This window comes from Erinaceus europaeus, chromosome 7, assembly GCF_950295315.1.
Source record: "Erinaceus europaeus chromosome 7, mEriEur2.1, whole genome shotgun sequence".
NCBI lineage: Eukaryota > Metazoa > Chordata > Mammalia > Eulipotyphla > Erinaceidae > Erinaceus > Erinaceus europaeus.
This window is the reverse complement of record NC_080168.1, coordinates 100,134,464-100,147,180: the sequence shown is the minus strand read 5'-3', so window position 1 is coordinate 100,147,180 and position 12,717 is coordinate 100,134,464. Positions and strand designations below refer to the sequence as shown.

General features: G+C 44.2%; 2 protein-coding genes across 2 annotated transcripts in view; one reads left to right on the top strand and one right to left on the bottom strand.

The window, feature by feature from the left end:
• RASSF3 (Ras association domain family member 3) overlaps positions 1 to 12,717 on the top strand; it is a 99,501-nt gene that overhangs the window by 74,047 nt on the left and 12,737 nt on the right. Inside the window, exon 2 of the mRNA XM_007516860.3 lies at positions 10,597 to 10,704. Within this exon, the coding sequence (XP_007516922.1) occupies positions 10,597 to 10,704 (108 nt within the window). The remainder of the gene's footprint in view (positions 1 to 10,596; positions 10,705 to 12,717) is intronic.
• The window catches only part of GNS (glucosamine (N-acetyl)-6-sulfatase), a 68,833-nt gene continuing 67,387 nt past the window's right edge, over positions 11,272 to 12,717 (bottom strand). Inside the window, exon 14 of the mRNA XM_060194998.1 lies at positions 11,272 to 11,362. Within this exon, the coding sequence (XP_060050981.1) occupies positions 11,287 to 11,362 (76 nt within the window). The 3' untranslated portion in view covers positions 11,272 to 11,286. The remainder of the gene's footprint in view (positions 11,363 to 12,717) is intronic.

Genomic DNA, 12,717 nt, shown 5'->3' with positions numbered 1-12,717 from the left:
CCGTAACCCTGGTGTGTAGGGTGTTTAAGGGCCTTGCTTTGAAGGGCTCGAGTTCTTTGATGGTGCAGATGGATAACAGAAGCATATAAATCCTTGTATCTGGTGTTACAAGGGCCTTTTGTGTGCCCCAGCAGATCCATTCAGCTTTGAGAAACAAACAGAAACTCCACGTGGATTGATCAGACACACAAAGGGGGATTGATTGCAAGTGCAGTCTCAGCTATGGGCCCTGTGACCTGATAGAATCAGGTGAACAGGGGTCAGCTCCTTTCCCTCTCCCCAGCCCCAGTTGTGTCCCCAGAACCCCGGAGAAAGACTTAAAAACATTTCCGTGCTTGGGAGGGGAGAGCAAGCTCAGGAAACACACCCAGAAGTTCTGTGGATGCTTCATGTGTGTGTGTGTGTGTGTGTGTGTGTGTGTGTGTGTGTGTGTGTGTGTGTGTGTGTGTGTGTGTGTGTGTGTGTGTGTGTAGAGTTGTGGTCAGGGCAGATTCCTGAGTGGGGTGGGCCTTGAACAAGAGGAAGGAGCAGGGTGGGAGACGCACATGGTGCTCTTTGGGGGAGACTTTAATGGCAGAGTGGTTGGGGTGCACTGCTGGGAGGTGTGGCTGGAAGAACTTAATTGTGCACTTTGAGCCCTCTCCAGTGCATTTAAGAGAAGACCAGTACAGTATCCCATCCTTATAAGGTTGCTGCCTAGTTCTATTTTTGAAGTACCCCCCCTTTTTTTTAACAAAGTCACCTAAAATATCCACCTAGACTCCTTCTGCTGTTCTCTTTGCTGTTTTTTTTTTTTTAATTTTATTTATTCCCTTTTGTTGCCCTTGTTGTTTTATTGTTGTAGTTATTATTGTTGTTGTCGTTGTTGGATAGGACAGAGAGAAATGGAGAGAGGAGGGGAAGACAGAGAGGAGGAGAGAAAGATAGACACCTGCAGACCTGCTTCACCGCTTGTGAAGTGAATCCCCTGCAGGTGGGGAGCCGGGGTTCGAACCGGGATCCTTATGCCGTTCCTTGTGCTTTGCGCCACCTGCGCTTAACCCGCTGCACTACAGCCCGACTCCCCTCTTTGCTGTTTAAGGAGCAGCCTCAGGGACAAAGAGGTTGGAGTGTTTACCAGATGTGGCTCGAGTGCGTAATATCCTCTAATGAATACAGAATCCATCCACAAAGTAAATAATTTAATGAGGGAAAAGAAATACCTGTTCCTGTATAATACACCTGTTGCTCATAATTAATGAATTGTTACCTCCAAGTTTTCCTCCCTCTGTGCTTCTAAGGGCCTCTTACCTGCAGGGCTTTCTAGAGTGTCCAGCTTTTTAAAGCATTAGGAATCCCTAGCCCAGTGAGGTAGGAGGGGGAGGGCCTGTTCTGCCTACTAGTTATCCTGTTGGAGGATTAGTGTTCTTTGGGGGCACCCGGTGGTTCAGCAGTACTGTGTGCATTGTACTTCTGAGCTGCTGTTTTTTTTTTTTCTCCCTCATGTACTTTTCTTGCCCTGAGATAAGATAAGTGATGCATTTTTGGGAGTTGGGCGGTAGCACAGTGGGTTAAGCACACATGGTGCAGAGCGCAGGGGCCGGCGTCAGGATCCCGGTTGAAGCCCTGGCTCCCCACCTGCAGGAGGTCGCTTCTCAAGTGGTGAAGCAGGTCTGCAGGTGTCTCTTTCTCTCCCCTTCTGTCTTCCCCTCCTCTCTCCATTTCTGTCTGTCCTATTCAACAACAACAGCTATGGCAACAATAACAACTACACCAAGCACAACAACAAGGGCAACAAAATGGGAAAAATAGCCTCCAGGAGCAGTGGATTTGTGGTGCAGGCACCGAGCCCCAGCAATAACCCTGGAGGCAAAAAAAAAAAAGATAAGTGATACATTTTTAAACCAGTTGTGCAACCGCCCGGTAGTGACGCACACGCACACGCACACACACACACACACACACACCCTTACCCTCTTCCTTTTGGAGCATGAACAGCGAACCACTTACGGCTGAATTCAGAGTTGCCTGTAAGGAGAATTTTGGTAGGAGTCCCTGAGTCTTCATATAAATAGAAGTAGAATCCAAATTCTATACTCTGCCAACAACAACAACAACAAAGCCCTTCCCATTTGGCAAGAGGAAAAATCCCAAACCTGCACCGCCAGGATGAATCAGCATGCCATAGCCAGACACCGAGGTAAGCGAGAGCCTCTAGCTGGGCAGCGCTCTGGTTGTCCACACTGGTGCCATGAGAACATGGCAGCCAGCAGCACACTGGACTTTGAAGGCCAAGAACAGCCCAGCACCGCAGATAGTAAGGCTCTGGTTCTTGACTTCATGAATAGAATCTTGATTTCTCTGTACTTGTCTTTTTATTTTATATTGCTTTCTTATGTTTATGCCATCTACATTCTTCCCTTTTTACATGTGTGCATTATAGCCAAGACCTACATTTTTGACACACAGTATGAGCCATATATATGACTCTTCATCTTTAAGTTATTGACAGTTATAGGTGCATATTGAATTTAGTTCCTCATCCTAAGACTTTGGTTTGCCTATAGGTGTGTCACCCCCCACCCCAAGGATTATCTGTGGGGCTTGGTGCCTGCACTATGAAACCACTGCTCCTGGAGGCCATTTTTCCCATTTTTGTTGCCCTTGTTATTGTTGTCATTGCTGTTATTGTTGGACAGGACAGAGAAATCAAGAGAGATGGGGAAGACAGAGGGAGAGAAAGATAGACACCTGCAGACCTGCTTAACCTTGTGAAGCGATCCCCCTGCAGGTGGGGAGCTAGGGGATTGAACCCTGATCCTCATGCCAGTCCTTGTGCTTCATGCCATGTCCACTTAACCTGCTGTGCTACTGACCAGCCCCCTATAGGTCTCTTTTTTATTATAGTGGAAAGACTTTTCATGTTCGGCCAGTTCACAATCCTTTGTTTGATATTTTTATTGGAAGAGAGCTTGAAAGGAGTCATCACCAAGGTCCCATAACCTGTGAGCTTATTCCTGAGCTGCGTTTGCAGCAGGGTCCCCTGTCTTCAGATGATAGTGCTTGACAGCTTGCTGTGCACACAACCTGAGACAGATGCTTATTCTCTCCACATGCACTGGGTATCCCAGTCTGGACATGTGACTGCCTGTTTCCACAAATGGAAATGATGGAAAATAAGGACTCCTGAGTTTGGAGCCTCAGGCATGAGAGTCACTTTGCATAACCAGGACTACCCTGCCCAGAACTTCTGAGTTTGTAATGCACCTGTTGGCCTGGTGCATTTATCCTTCTCCACTAACCCCCCACCCTCCCATGTGGCTGGCCAGCAGTGGAAACAGCTCCATATGAGACCTGTGGGCCACCAGTGAGGAGGTGATGACACTGATCTGGAGTGCTTGTTATGCCCCTGTCACCAGGTGCTGGATGTTGTGCATCTCCGTCGGCCAATTCATGCTATTTACACGCAGTATTTATTTATTTGTTTATTTATTTATTTTCCCTTTTGTTGCCCTTGTCGTTGTTGTTGTAGTTATTATTGTTGCTATTATTGATGTCGTCATTGTTGGATAGGACAGAAAGAAATGGAGAGAGGAAGGGAAGGCAGAGGGGGGAGAGAAAGATAAGACCTGCAGACCCGCTTCACCATCTGTGAAGCGACTCCCCTGCAGGTGGGAAGCTGGGGGCTGGAACCAGGATCCTCAGGCCGGTCCTTGCGCTTGCCCACCTGCGCTTAACCTGCTGTGCTACCGCCGAATTCCCTTTTGCTTAGTTTCTTATAGAGATCTGTGGTACAAAAATAAATGGATAGGTGGCCAGGAGAAAGCTCACCTGGTAGAGTGCATGCCTCAGTACATATCAAGTCCCAGGTTTTAACCCCAGCACCAAGGGCTGGGGGCACGAGTGCATCAGGGGAATCCAGAGAATTGCTGTTGTGTCTCCCTCTCTTCTATCTGAAGTAATAGTAATGAATAATAATGAAACAAACTGTCAGCTCTGTGTGTTCTCAAGAGACTTCTCAAACCCCCCTTACCCTACAAAGGAGGTGGGTTAAGACAAATTTGACAAGGTTGTCAGCCAAGAAAAGATGGAAAGGCATGGACCACAACTGTCTCCCCAGCTTTAAGTGGTTGGCACAGAGCCGGGTACTAGCAGACGCTCTCATTGAATAGCAGTTGAATAATGTGTTGGATTATATTTTCACACAAGTTCCATAAAGCTCATATTGTTTCGCACATTTTACAGAGATGAAAAAACTGAGGCTTGGTTGAAATAACTTGTCTTTGGACACACAGCTAGAACATGGCAGAGCCATTGAGTTTTGCCTACACTACAGGCCACAGGCCTTAGGAGTGACAGGAGTAGTGTATTCATCTTCTCACTTCTCACTCTGGAGCTGCTGTTAGATGCTTTATTACTTATTTTGGTGTGTGTGTGTGTGTGTGTGTGTGTGTGTGTGTGTGTGTGTGTGTCTGCTTGAAATGTCCAGTTTTTCATATAATTTCATAATGACAGAGAACCCTGGCAAGAAAGAGCATAAACAATTCTCAGACCTTCACTCCAGATTTGTAGAGGCATAGTCTTGGAAGGCTTTGATATGTGAGCTTTTCTCACATGGGGATGAGGCCCCACAGTGAGGACTGCTGCCTGTCTGTGAGGGAGGGAATGTCCTTAGTGAGACAGTTCACTTCTTCTTCTAGCGTTTGCCCTTCTTCTGTAGCCAGTCAACAGCAAAGCTGTCAGGAGCTGCTTGTTGCTGGCTTTGAAAGTGACTGGGATCCATGTGGATTCAGTCAGCTAGAAAGGATCCTCAGTTTCCCCAATGAATGGGTACTCACGGGATGCACCACGAGAAGGTCGATCCAATGCAACCCAGACAGTTCACTGGTGACAAACAGCAGCTTGTGACTCCACCCAGGAACCGAAGCTAACCCTAGAGCAGCCCTTCAGGGCTTGCTGGATGAAAGCTTGAGAGACATATTTGGATTTATAATTTTGCATGGGGCAGCCCTCCTTCTGAGAAACTCGAGGGTTTGGGGAAACATGAAAGTGAAGTGGCGTATAAAAAGATGACCTGTGACTTCCCCCAGCAGACGCTCAGGCGTGGCATTATACCCTCACCAGCTGCCAAGAATAATAACCCCAGTGTTCACAAACTGCTCCCCAAGCCACATCCTCTCCTCACAACTAAAGATTCATGTTAATCTATGTGTTCCACACCCACCACACAGGTCTTTTATAACCTTCTCTTCCTAGCCTCACCCTTTGAACCTGCTGTACCTACTTTCTACCTTATGGGTTCCATTTCTTTCCTCCTCCTCCTCCTCCTCCTCCTCCTCCTCCTCCTCATGAATGCAGCTGTATTTTCCCTGACATTGAGAGGAAAGGCAGAATTCCTAGGAAGAGGAAAGAGGGTCCCTTATAGAGGTAGAGAACTCAGAGTTTTCAGATCACAAGATTCTGCCAGATCTGATGTTAAGAAAAAACAGTGTTGGGAGTCAGGCAGTGTAGCGCAGCGGGTTAAGCGTACGTGGCTGGAAGCGCAAGGACTGGCGTAAGGATCCCGGTTCGAGCCCCTGGCTCTTCACTTGCAGGGGAGTCGCGTCACAAGTGGTGAAGCAGGTCTGCAGGTGCATCTTTCTCTCCCCCTCTCTGTCTTCCACTCCTCTCTCCATTTCTCTCTGTCCTGTCCAACAGTGACGACATCAATAATAATTACAACAATACAACAACAAGGGCAACAAAAGGGAATAAATACGTAAATAAATATTAAAAAAAAAAAAGAAGAAACAGTGTTGTCCACTGCAAGGCCTGCATCTGTGAGGTCTGCTTCCTTGCCCCATGTTGCTTGGCAACTCCACTCAGAAACTGTCTTCATCATTTGGGAACCCTATTTTCTTTGACATCTCTTATTCATACTCAGCCGCTTTGGGCATTCAGCTCCATAAGGATAGAGGTGGTGTCTGACACCCCCACACTTGGGCTAGTGCCTGGCACACAGCAGCTCAGCAAATATTTGCTGAATGAACCAGTCTTGGTCTGTGACCCTGATGTGTCATTGCTGCATTAGTTGACTTAGAAATACAGGATCATTGATCCTGGAGGTGGCTTACTGCATAAAGCACTGGGCTCTCACGCATAATCTTTGAATCCGTGTATCACATGTACCAGACTGATACTCTGGTGTCTCCCCTCCCCCTTGTTATAAATAAATCCTTAAAGAAGTACAAGATCCGGCTCCCCACCTACAGGGGAGTCAATTCACAGGTGGTCTGCAGGTGTCTATCTTTTTCTCCCCCTCTCTGTCTTCCCCTTCTCTCTCCATATCTCTCTGTCCTATCCAGCAACGACGACATCAATAACAATAAGTACAACAATAATGAAAAAGAACAAGGGCAAGAAAAGGGAAAATAATAAGTATTTTAAAAAGGTACAAGATCAGGGGTTAGGAATGTAACCTGGCACAAGAGTTCACTAGATTAGATTCATGTATGAAACTCTGAATTTCATACATGATCCCTGGCACCTCAAAAAAACAAGACAGAATCAAGGAAAGGTCTTACAAGTTCCCATAGAGGGATAAAATAGAACTGTGTGCTGCTAGATGCCGGCTTTCCTGTGATCATTTTACAGCAGATATGTATATAAGACTATTAATGTAGTTGATGTATGTTGTGTTGTATACCTGATGTGAACATATTACATGCCTATTAGATCCCAAGTAAAACTACAGAATTACTACCCTAGTTGAGCTTTTAGCAGCTTTGATCAGATTTACTTTCCACTGAATAATGAAATCACTATTTCACTTTTGAAATGGGATAATTAAGATAATAATAATTAAATGGGATAATTAAGGCCATTAAGACACCAGGACTCTTGTGTTGGCACTTCCCCTGTCTTCACCATTCTCCAATTGTAAACTTGAACAGGGCAGAAATTGAAAATCATTACGATAGATAATAGTCACTACACTCCTTTGGGTCTCAAATTAAAGGTCCTGAAGTCTGAATGTATCCAGAGCCATTTTATACTCCTGGGGAAAAAAGATTTGTACATCATATGTGAGAAAGTTTTTTTTTTTTTTTTTTTTCCTCCAGGGTTATTGCTGGGCTTGGTGCCTGCACCATGAACCCACCGCTCCTGGAGGCCATTTTTTTCCCCCTTTTGTTGCCCTTGTTGTAGCTTCGTTGTGGTTATTATTATTGCCCTTGTTGATGCAATTCGTTGTTGGATAGGACAGAGAGAAATGGAGAGAGGAGGGGAAGACAGAGAGAGAAGGGGAGAGAAAGATATAGACACCCGCAGACCTGCTTCACCGCCTGTGAAGCGACTCCCCTGCAGGTGGGGACCCGGGGGCTCGAACCGGGATCCTTGCGCCGGTCCCTGCGCTTTGCGCCACATGCGCTTAACCCACTGTGCCACCGCCCGACCCCCGAGAGAAAGTTTTATATGAGACTGAGAGGAGAGAAAAATAAGACAAAGCACCACTCTGGTACCAGGGCTGCCCCATTTTTTTTACAATTAGGGTCTTCATGTCATTTTCTGCATGTGTAACACAGACTACAGTGATGGGAACTGTTGAATAGTCAGCAGCTAGGAGGAGAGATGACATTCTGGCTGGAAGGGTACATTCTCAAGGGCCTTGGTGTGGGGAATAAATCATAGGTTTTAATTGCTATTCAATTTAGTGGTAGCAACAGAGAACCTTTATTAAAACCAAGCCTGGACAACCTGGGAGGTGAGGTGATATAGTGGGTAAAATGTTGGACTCTCACTGGCTGGGAGTATGGATGGACCTGCCAATGCCCATGTTCAGCAAGGAAGCAATTACTGAAACCAGACCTTCCACCTTCTGCACTCCATAATGATCCTGGGTCCATGCTCCCAGTGAGCTAAAGAATAGGGAAGCTGGGAGTCAGGTGTTAGTGCAGCAGGTTAAGCGCAGGTGGCTCAAAGCACAAGGACTGGCGTAACAATCCTGGTTCGAACCCTCAGCTCCCCACCTGCAGGGGGTTCGCTTCACAGGCGGTGAAGCAGGTCTGCGGGTGTCTATATCTTTCTCTCCCCCTTTCTGTCTCTCCTTTCTCCATTTCTCTCTGTCCTATGCAACAACAGCGACATCAGTAACAACAATAATAACCACAACAATTAGAACAATAATAACTACAACAATAATACAATAAGGGCAACAAAAGGGAATAAATAAATAAATAAATATTTTTAAAAAGAATAGGGAAGCTATCAAGGGATGGGATGGGATACGGAGTTCTGGTGGTGAGAATTGTGTGGAGTTGTGCCCCTCTTATCCTATGGTATTGTCAGTATTTCCATTTTATAAATATAAATAAATAAATAGATAAACAAATAAATAAATAAATATGTTGGACTCTCAAGCATTAGATCCTGAATTTAGTCCCTGGCATTCACATGTGCCAGACTGATACTCTGGTGTTCTTTTTCCTCCCATTACTAAGTGAACCTTCATCAACAAACTGAGCCTAGTCTTTTGACTAGTTGAGTCACCCCCTGAGAAGACACTTGACTTGTGTAAATCTCAGTGTCCTGTCTGGAGCATGGGGTGCTAGTGAACTCATTATCCAGAGGAGAGGCTTTAATGAGGACAATGAACATGCTTCAGGTTAATATGTTCCTTCACTTGCGCATGGCAGTTAATTTTCTGTTGGCTGGTTAAATTGTTTCTTATAACTTGATCTCATCTAAAAACTGGAGTCATAATACCTGTCTGGCTAGGTTGTTGGCAGAATATATGTGATGTAAGCCAGGTGTCTGAGATATTTGACTCTGCAGGGTTATAAATACTGTTGTTTGTGAAGTAGGTGGTCACTTACCAGTCATTGCATAATGTCATGCATTAGTTCAGCCCCCTACAACAAACTGTTTGTGCTTTTATTTTTAAATTTTTATAATTTTTATTTATAAAATGGAAACACTGACAAAACAGTAGGATAAGAGTAGTATAGTTCTACACAGTTCATACCACCAGAGCTCTGTATCCCATCCCCTCCCTTGATAGCTTTGCTATTCTTTACTCTGAGAGTATGGACCCAGGGTCATTATAGGGAGCAGAAAGTGAAAGGTCTGGCTCCTGTAATTGCTTCTCTGCTGAACATGGATGTTGGCAAATCGATACTTTCAGCCTGTCTGTCTTTTTTCCTAGTGGGGCAGAGCTCTGGGGAAGTGGGGCTCCAGGACATATTGTTGGGTTTTTTCTGCCCAGGGAATTCCTGTTGGCATCATGGTAGCATCTGGAACCTGGTGGCTGAAAAAGAGTTAACATATAAAGCCATACAAATTGTTGACTAATCATGAACCTAAAGGCAGGAATATAGCAGATGAGATTTGAGGTCTCCGTTTAGAAAAAGCTAGTAGGTCTATTTTAGGTATATTCCAAGGGGCTCATAGCTTTACTAGTTTTTGCTTAAGCCTGCCATCTGATACGTAGGTGGACCCAGGTTATTGTCTAGGGAGATGCAACCTGGAATGTTCCTACTTGTCCCACAGAATGTGAGCTCGGGCCCCCAGGGTTGCAGAGGTCACATAGGCTCCTGTGCTGACTATGGGCCCCAGATCAAATCGATGGGGTTTACAGTTAACAATATTTCTACACTTTCCCCATATTTGGGAGCTACTCTCTTCTTTCATCCAGCTTTCTAGTCCTTTTTCCAGTTATGACTATTTGTGAATTCTTCAGTGATGAGAGAATTTAACTAAGGCCTTTCCTTCTAACCTGTGGGGAATCGGGTTGGGGTAGGAGGTGAGTGGGAATGGATGGGGAAAGGTCTGGACAGTTGACATGAGGATTTGTGTAGAAGATGGATCACCTCCTGGTGGCTGTGTATAATCTGACAAGTTAGTGACCAGTGCCAGTTAGCACTTAGTAACACTCATGCATTTTTGCTACTGGGTGTTATAAACCTGTAAAGACCTTATGAAGCTCATAGGATTTGCTAAAGAGAGACTTTTGGTATGTGCCTTTAAATATTGCTTAAAATAGCAGGGATAATGGTTATGCAAAGAGACTCTCAATCCTGAGGCTCCAAAGTCCCAGGTTCAATCTCTTATACCACCATAAGCCAGAGCTGAGCAGTGCTCTGTTACTAAAAAACAAAAAAAGAAAAGAAAAGAAAAAAATTGTTTAAAATAGAAGTAGCTAATTTTGCTGGTACACTTTGGGAGGTGGTATTTTTACAGAAGGAGAAGTTAGCAAAAGACCATTTTAAAATGGTTTATTAAGGAGAGAGAGAAAGAGAACCAGAGCATCACTTTGGCACATGTGATGCCAGGGACCAAACTTAGGACCAAACTTCATACTTGAGAGTCCAACACTGCAAAAGATAAATTGGTAGAGCAATACTCAATAGTGCTGCATGTAACCCCAACAAATTAGATTTATTTGACATATTGATTAGGAAACCTAGGAAGGAAAAGTCTTTGGCAGATGAGTGTGTAGAGTTTGAAAGGGACGGAGGGAGAGAATTTATCTCAAGGCAAATTGCTCCATGGTTGTTCTTGTGTGGAATGTAAAAAGAATCCTCGTTTATCTGCATTTTTTCTTTGATTGCTCATGTGAGTCCTTGCTTGTTTTTCTTCTAGGATGTGGAGAAAGAGAAGGAGACCCACAATTACCTCAGCAAGGAGGAAATCAAAGAGAAAGTTCATAAATATAACTTGGCAGTCACAGACAAGTTGAAGATGACCTTGGTAAGCGCCCTTGCTACTTTGAAGTTGACACTTTTCAAAAGACAAACTTAAAAAAAAAAAGACAAACTTTAATTGTTGGTACTGCAACCTGTTTTTTTAAAACTCTGGGTAACTTTTGCATAAGCTGGATAGTGAAAGTATGCACAACAGGAAGATGAAATACTTTTTTCTTGCCTTTCCTGTTAAGGCTGTATTTTGAAGTATCTTGATCTTTTTATTTTTATTTTTTTATATTTATTTATTTCCCCTTTTGTTGCCCTTGTTTTTTATTGTTGTGATGGTTATTGTTGTTATTGTTGTTGGATAGGACAGAGAGAAATGGAGAGAGGAGGGGAAGACAGAGAGGGAGAGAAAAAGACACCTGCAGACCTGCTTCACCGCTTGTGAAGCGACTCCCCAGGGGCTTGAACCGGGATCCTTAGCCGGTCCTTGTACTTTGCGCCACATGCGCTTAACCCACTGCGCTACCGCCTGATTCCCTGAAGTATCTTTATCTTAAATCAGTTAAGGGAGCCAGGAGATGGCTTACCCGGTAGAACACATGCAAGAACCCAGGCTTGAACTCAGCCATTATGGGAACACCTACCTGAGGGAGCTCCTCAAGTAGAGTAAGAACACTGTGGTGTTTCTCCTCTTCCTGTCCCTCTCCCGCTCCCCTCTAAAAAAAAAATAAATAAAAATTCTGTTTGGAGCAGTGGAATTGTGATGGTCTTAGAGCCACAGTGATATCCAGGTTGCAGCAAACAAATAAAATCCACTTGTTCCTTCTTCAGATTTGATTTGGAAAGGTTTTATGGCCCTCGTCCCAAAAGGATTTTTAATTTTTTAAATATTTATTTATTCCCTTTTGATGCCCTTGTTTTATTATTGTTGTCGTCGTTATTGGATAGGGCAGAGAGAAATGGAGAGAGGAGGGGAAGACAGACAGGGGGAGAGAAAGATAGACACCTGCAGATCTGCTTCACCACCTGTGAATTGACTCCCCTGTAGGTGGAGAGCCGAGGGCTCGAACAGAGATCCTTACTCCGGTCCTTCAGCTTTGCGCTGCGTGCGCTTAACCCGCTGCGCTGCCACCTGACTCTGCCAAAAGGATTTTTAGTATGAATCACAGTCATTGTTTGTTTCATATGTTGGTGGTAACTCAGATATAGTGGGAATTTAGATAGATTTTATATCAAAGCATTAGTGTCCATATGCTGTCTGTGTCCATGGGTTGGACTATAATTGAGCTAAGCCTCTTCTCAGCTGGCTGATAGAGGAAATGTGTAATACTTCCTTACACGTTGTCTTAGTTATCCACAGTGTTGCTGTTGGAAGCTCAGTGCAGAGTGAACGTGTAGGAGGAGAAAGGTGCAGGGCTTAATGCCAATGAAAGGAGACCATTAAAGGAGACCAAGAATGAAGTTGGAGTGCTCTGCCCCCCTCCCTCTATCACCCACTTGGTGACTTCCCTATGGTACCTGCTAGTTTTCAGGGACTTGGGCCCCATCCTCTCAGCCAGTTGCTTGCAAACCAGCAAGTGTTCAGTGAAGGATAGAGTGACTCTACTGTTTAAAACAGGCTCTGCTGAATTCTGTGACCCTTAGAAAGGAACTTTAAAAATAAAATATAAATCCTTGTGATACAGGATCCCTCCCCAGTGAGATGCTGTCAAAAGGGAAGGGGCGGAGATGATCTCAAGATTATTCCTATGTCTCTTTTCAAACAGATTTTTTTCCACCAAAGCAGAAGAATTCCACTCCCCCACCCTCTATAGAGGTGAAAACAAACACAAGTTTTCATGTTATTTCAACGATAAATTTATAATACCTTCCACAAGAATGAACAAGTGAATTTGTATTGTAAATTGATCTTTTGGAAAGGAAGAAAAATAATGAATTATAAAGTTTGTTTTTACGTTCTGTTTTAACTTTAATGTTCTGCTTTATATACAACACACACACACCTCAGGATTTTTTTTTTAAGTTTTTATTTATAAAATGGAAACACTTGACAAGACCATAGAGATACAAT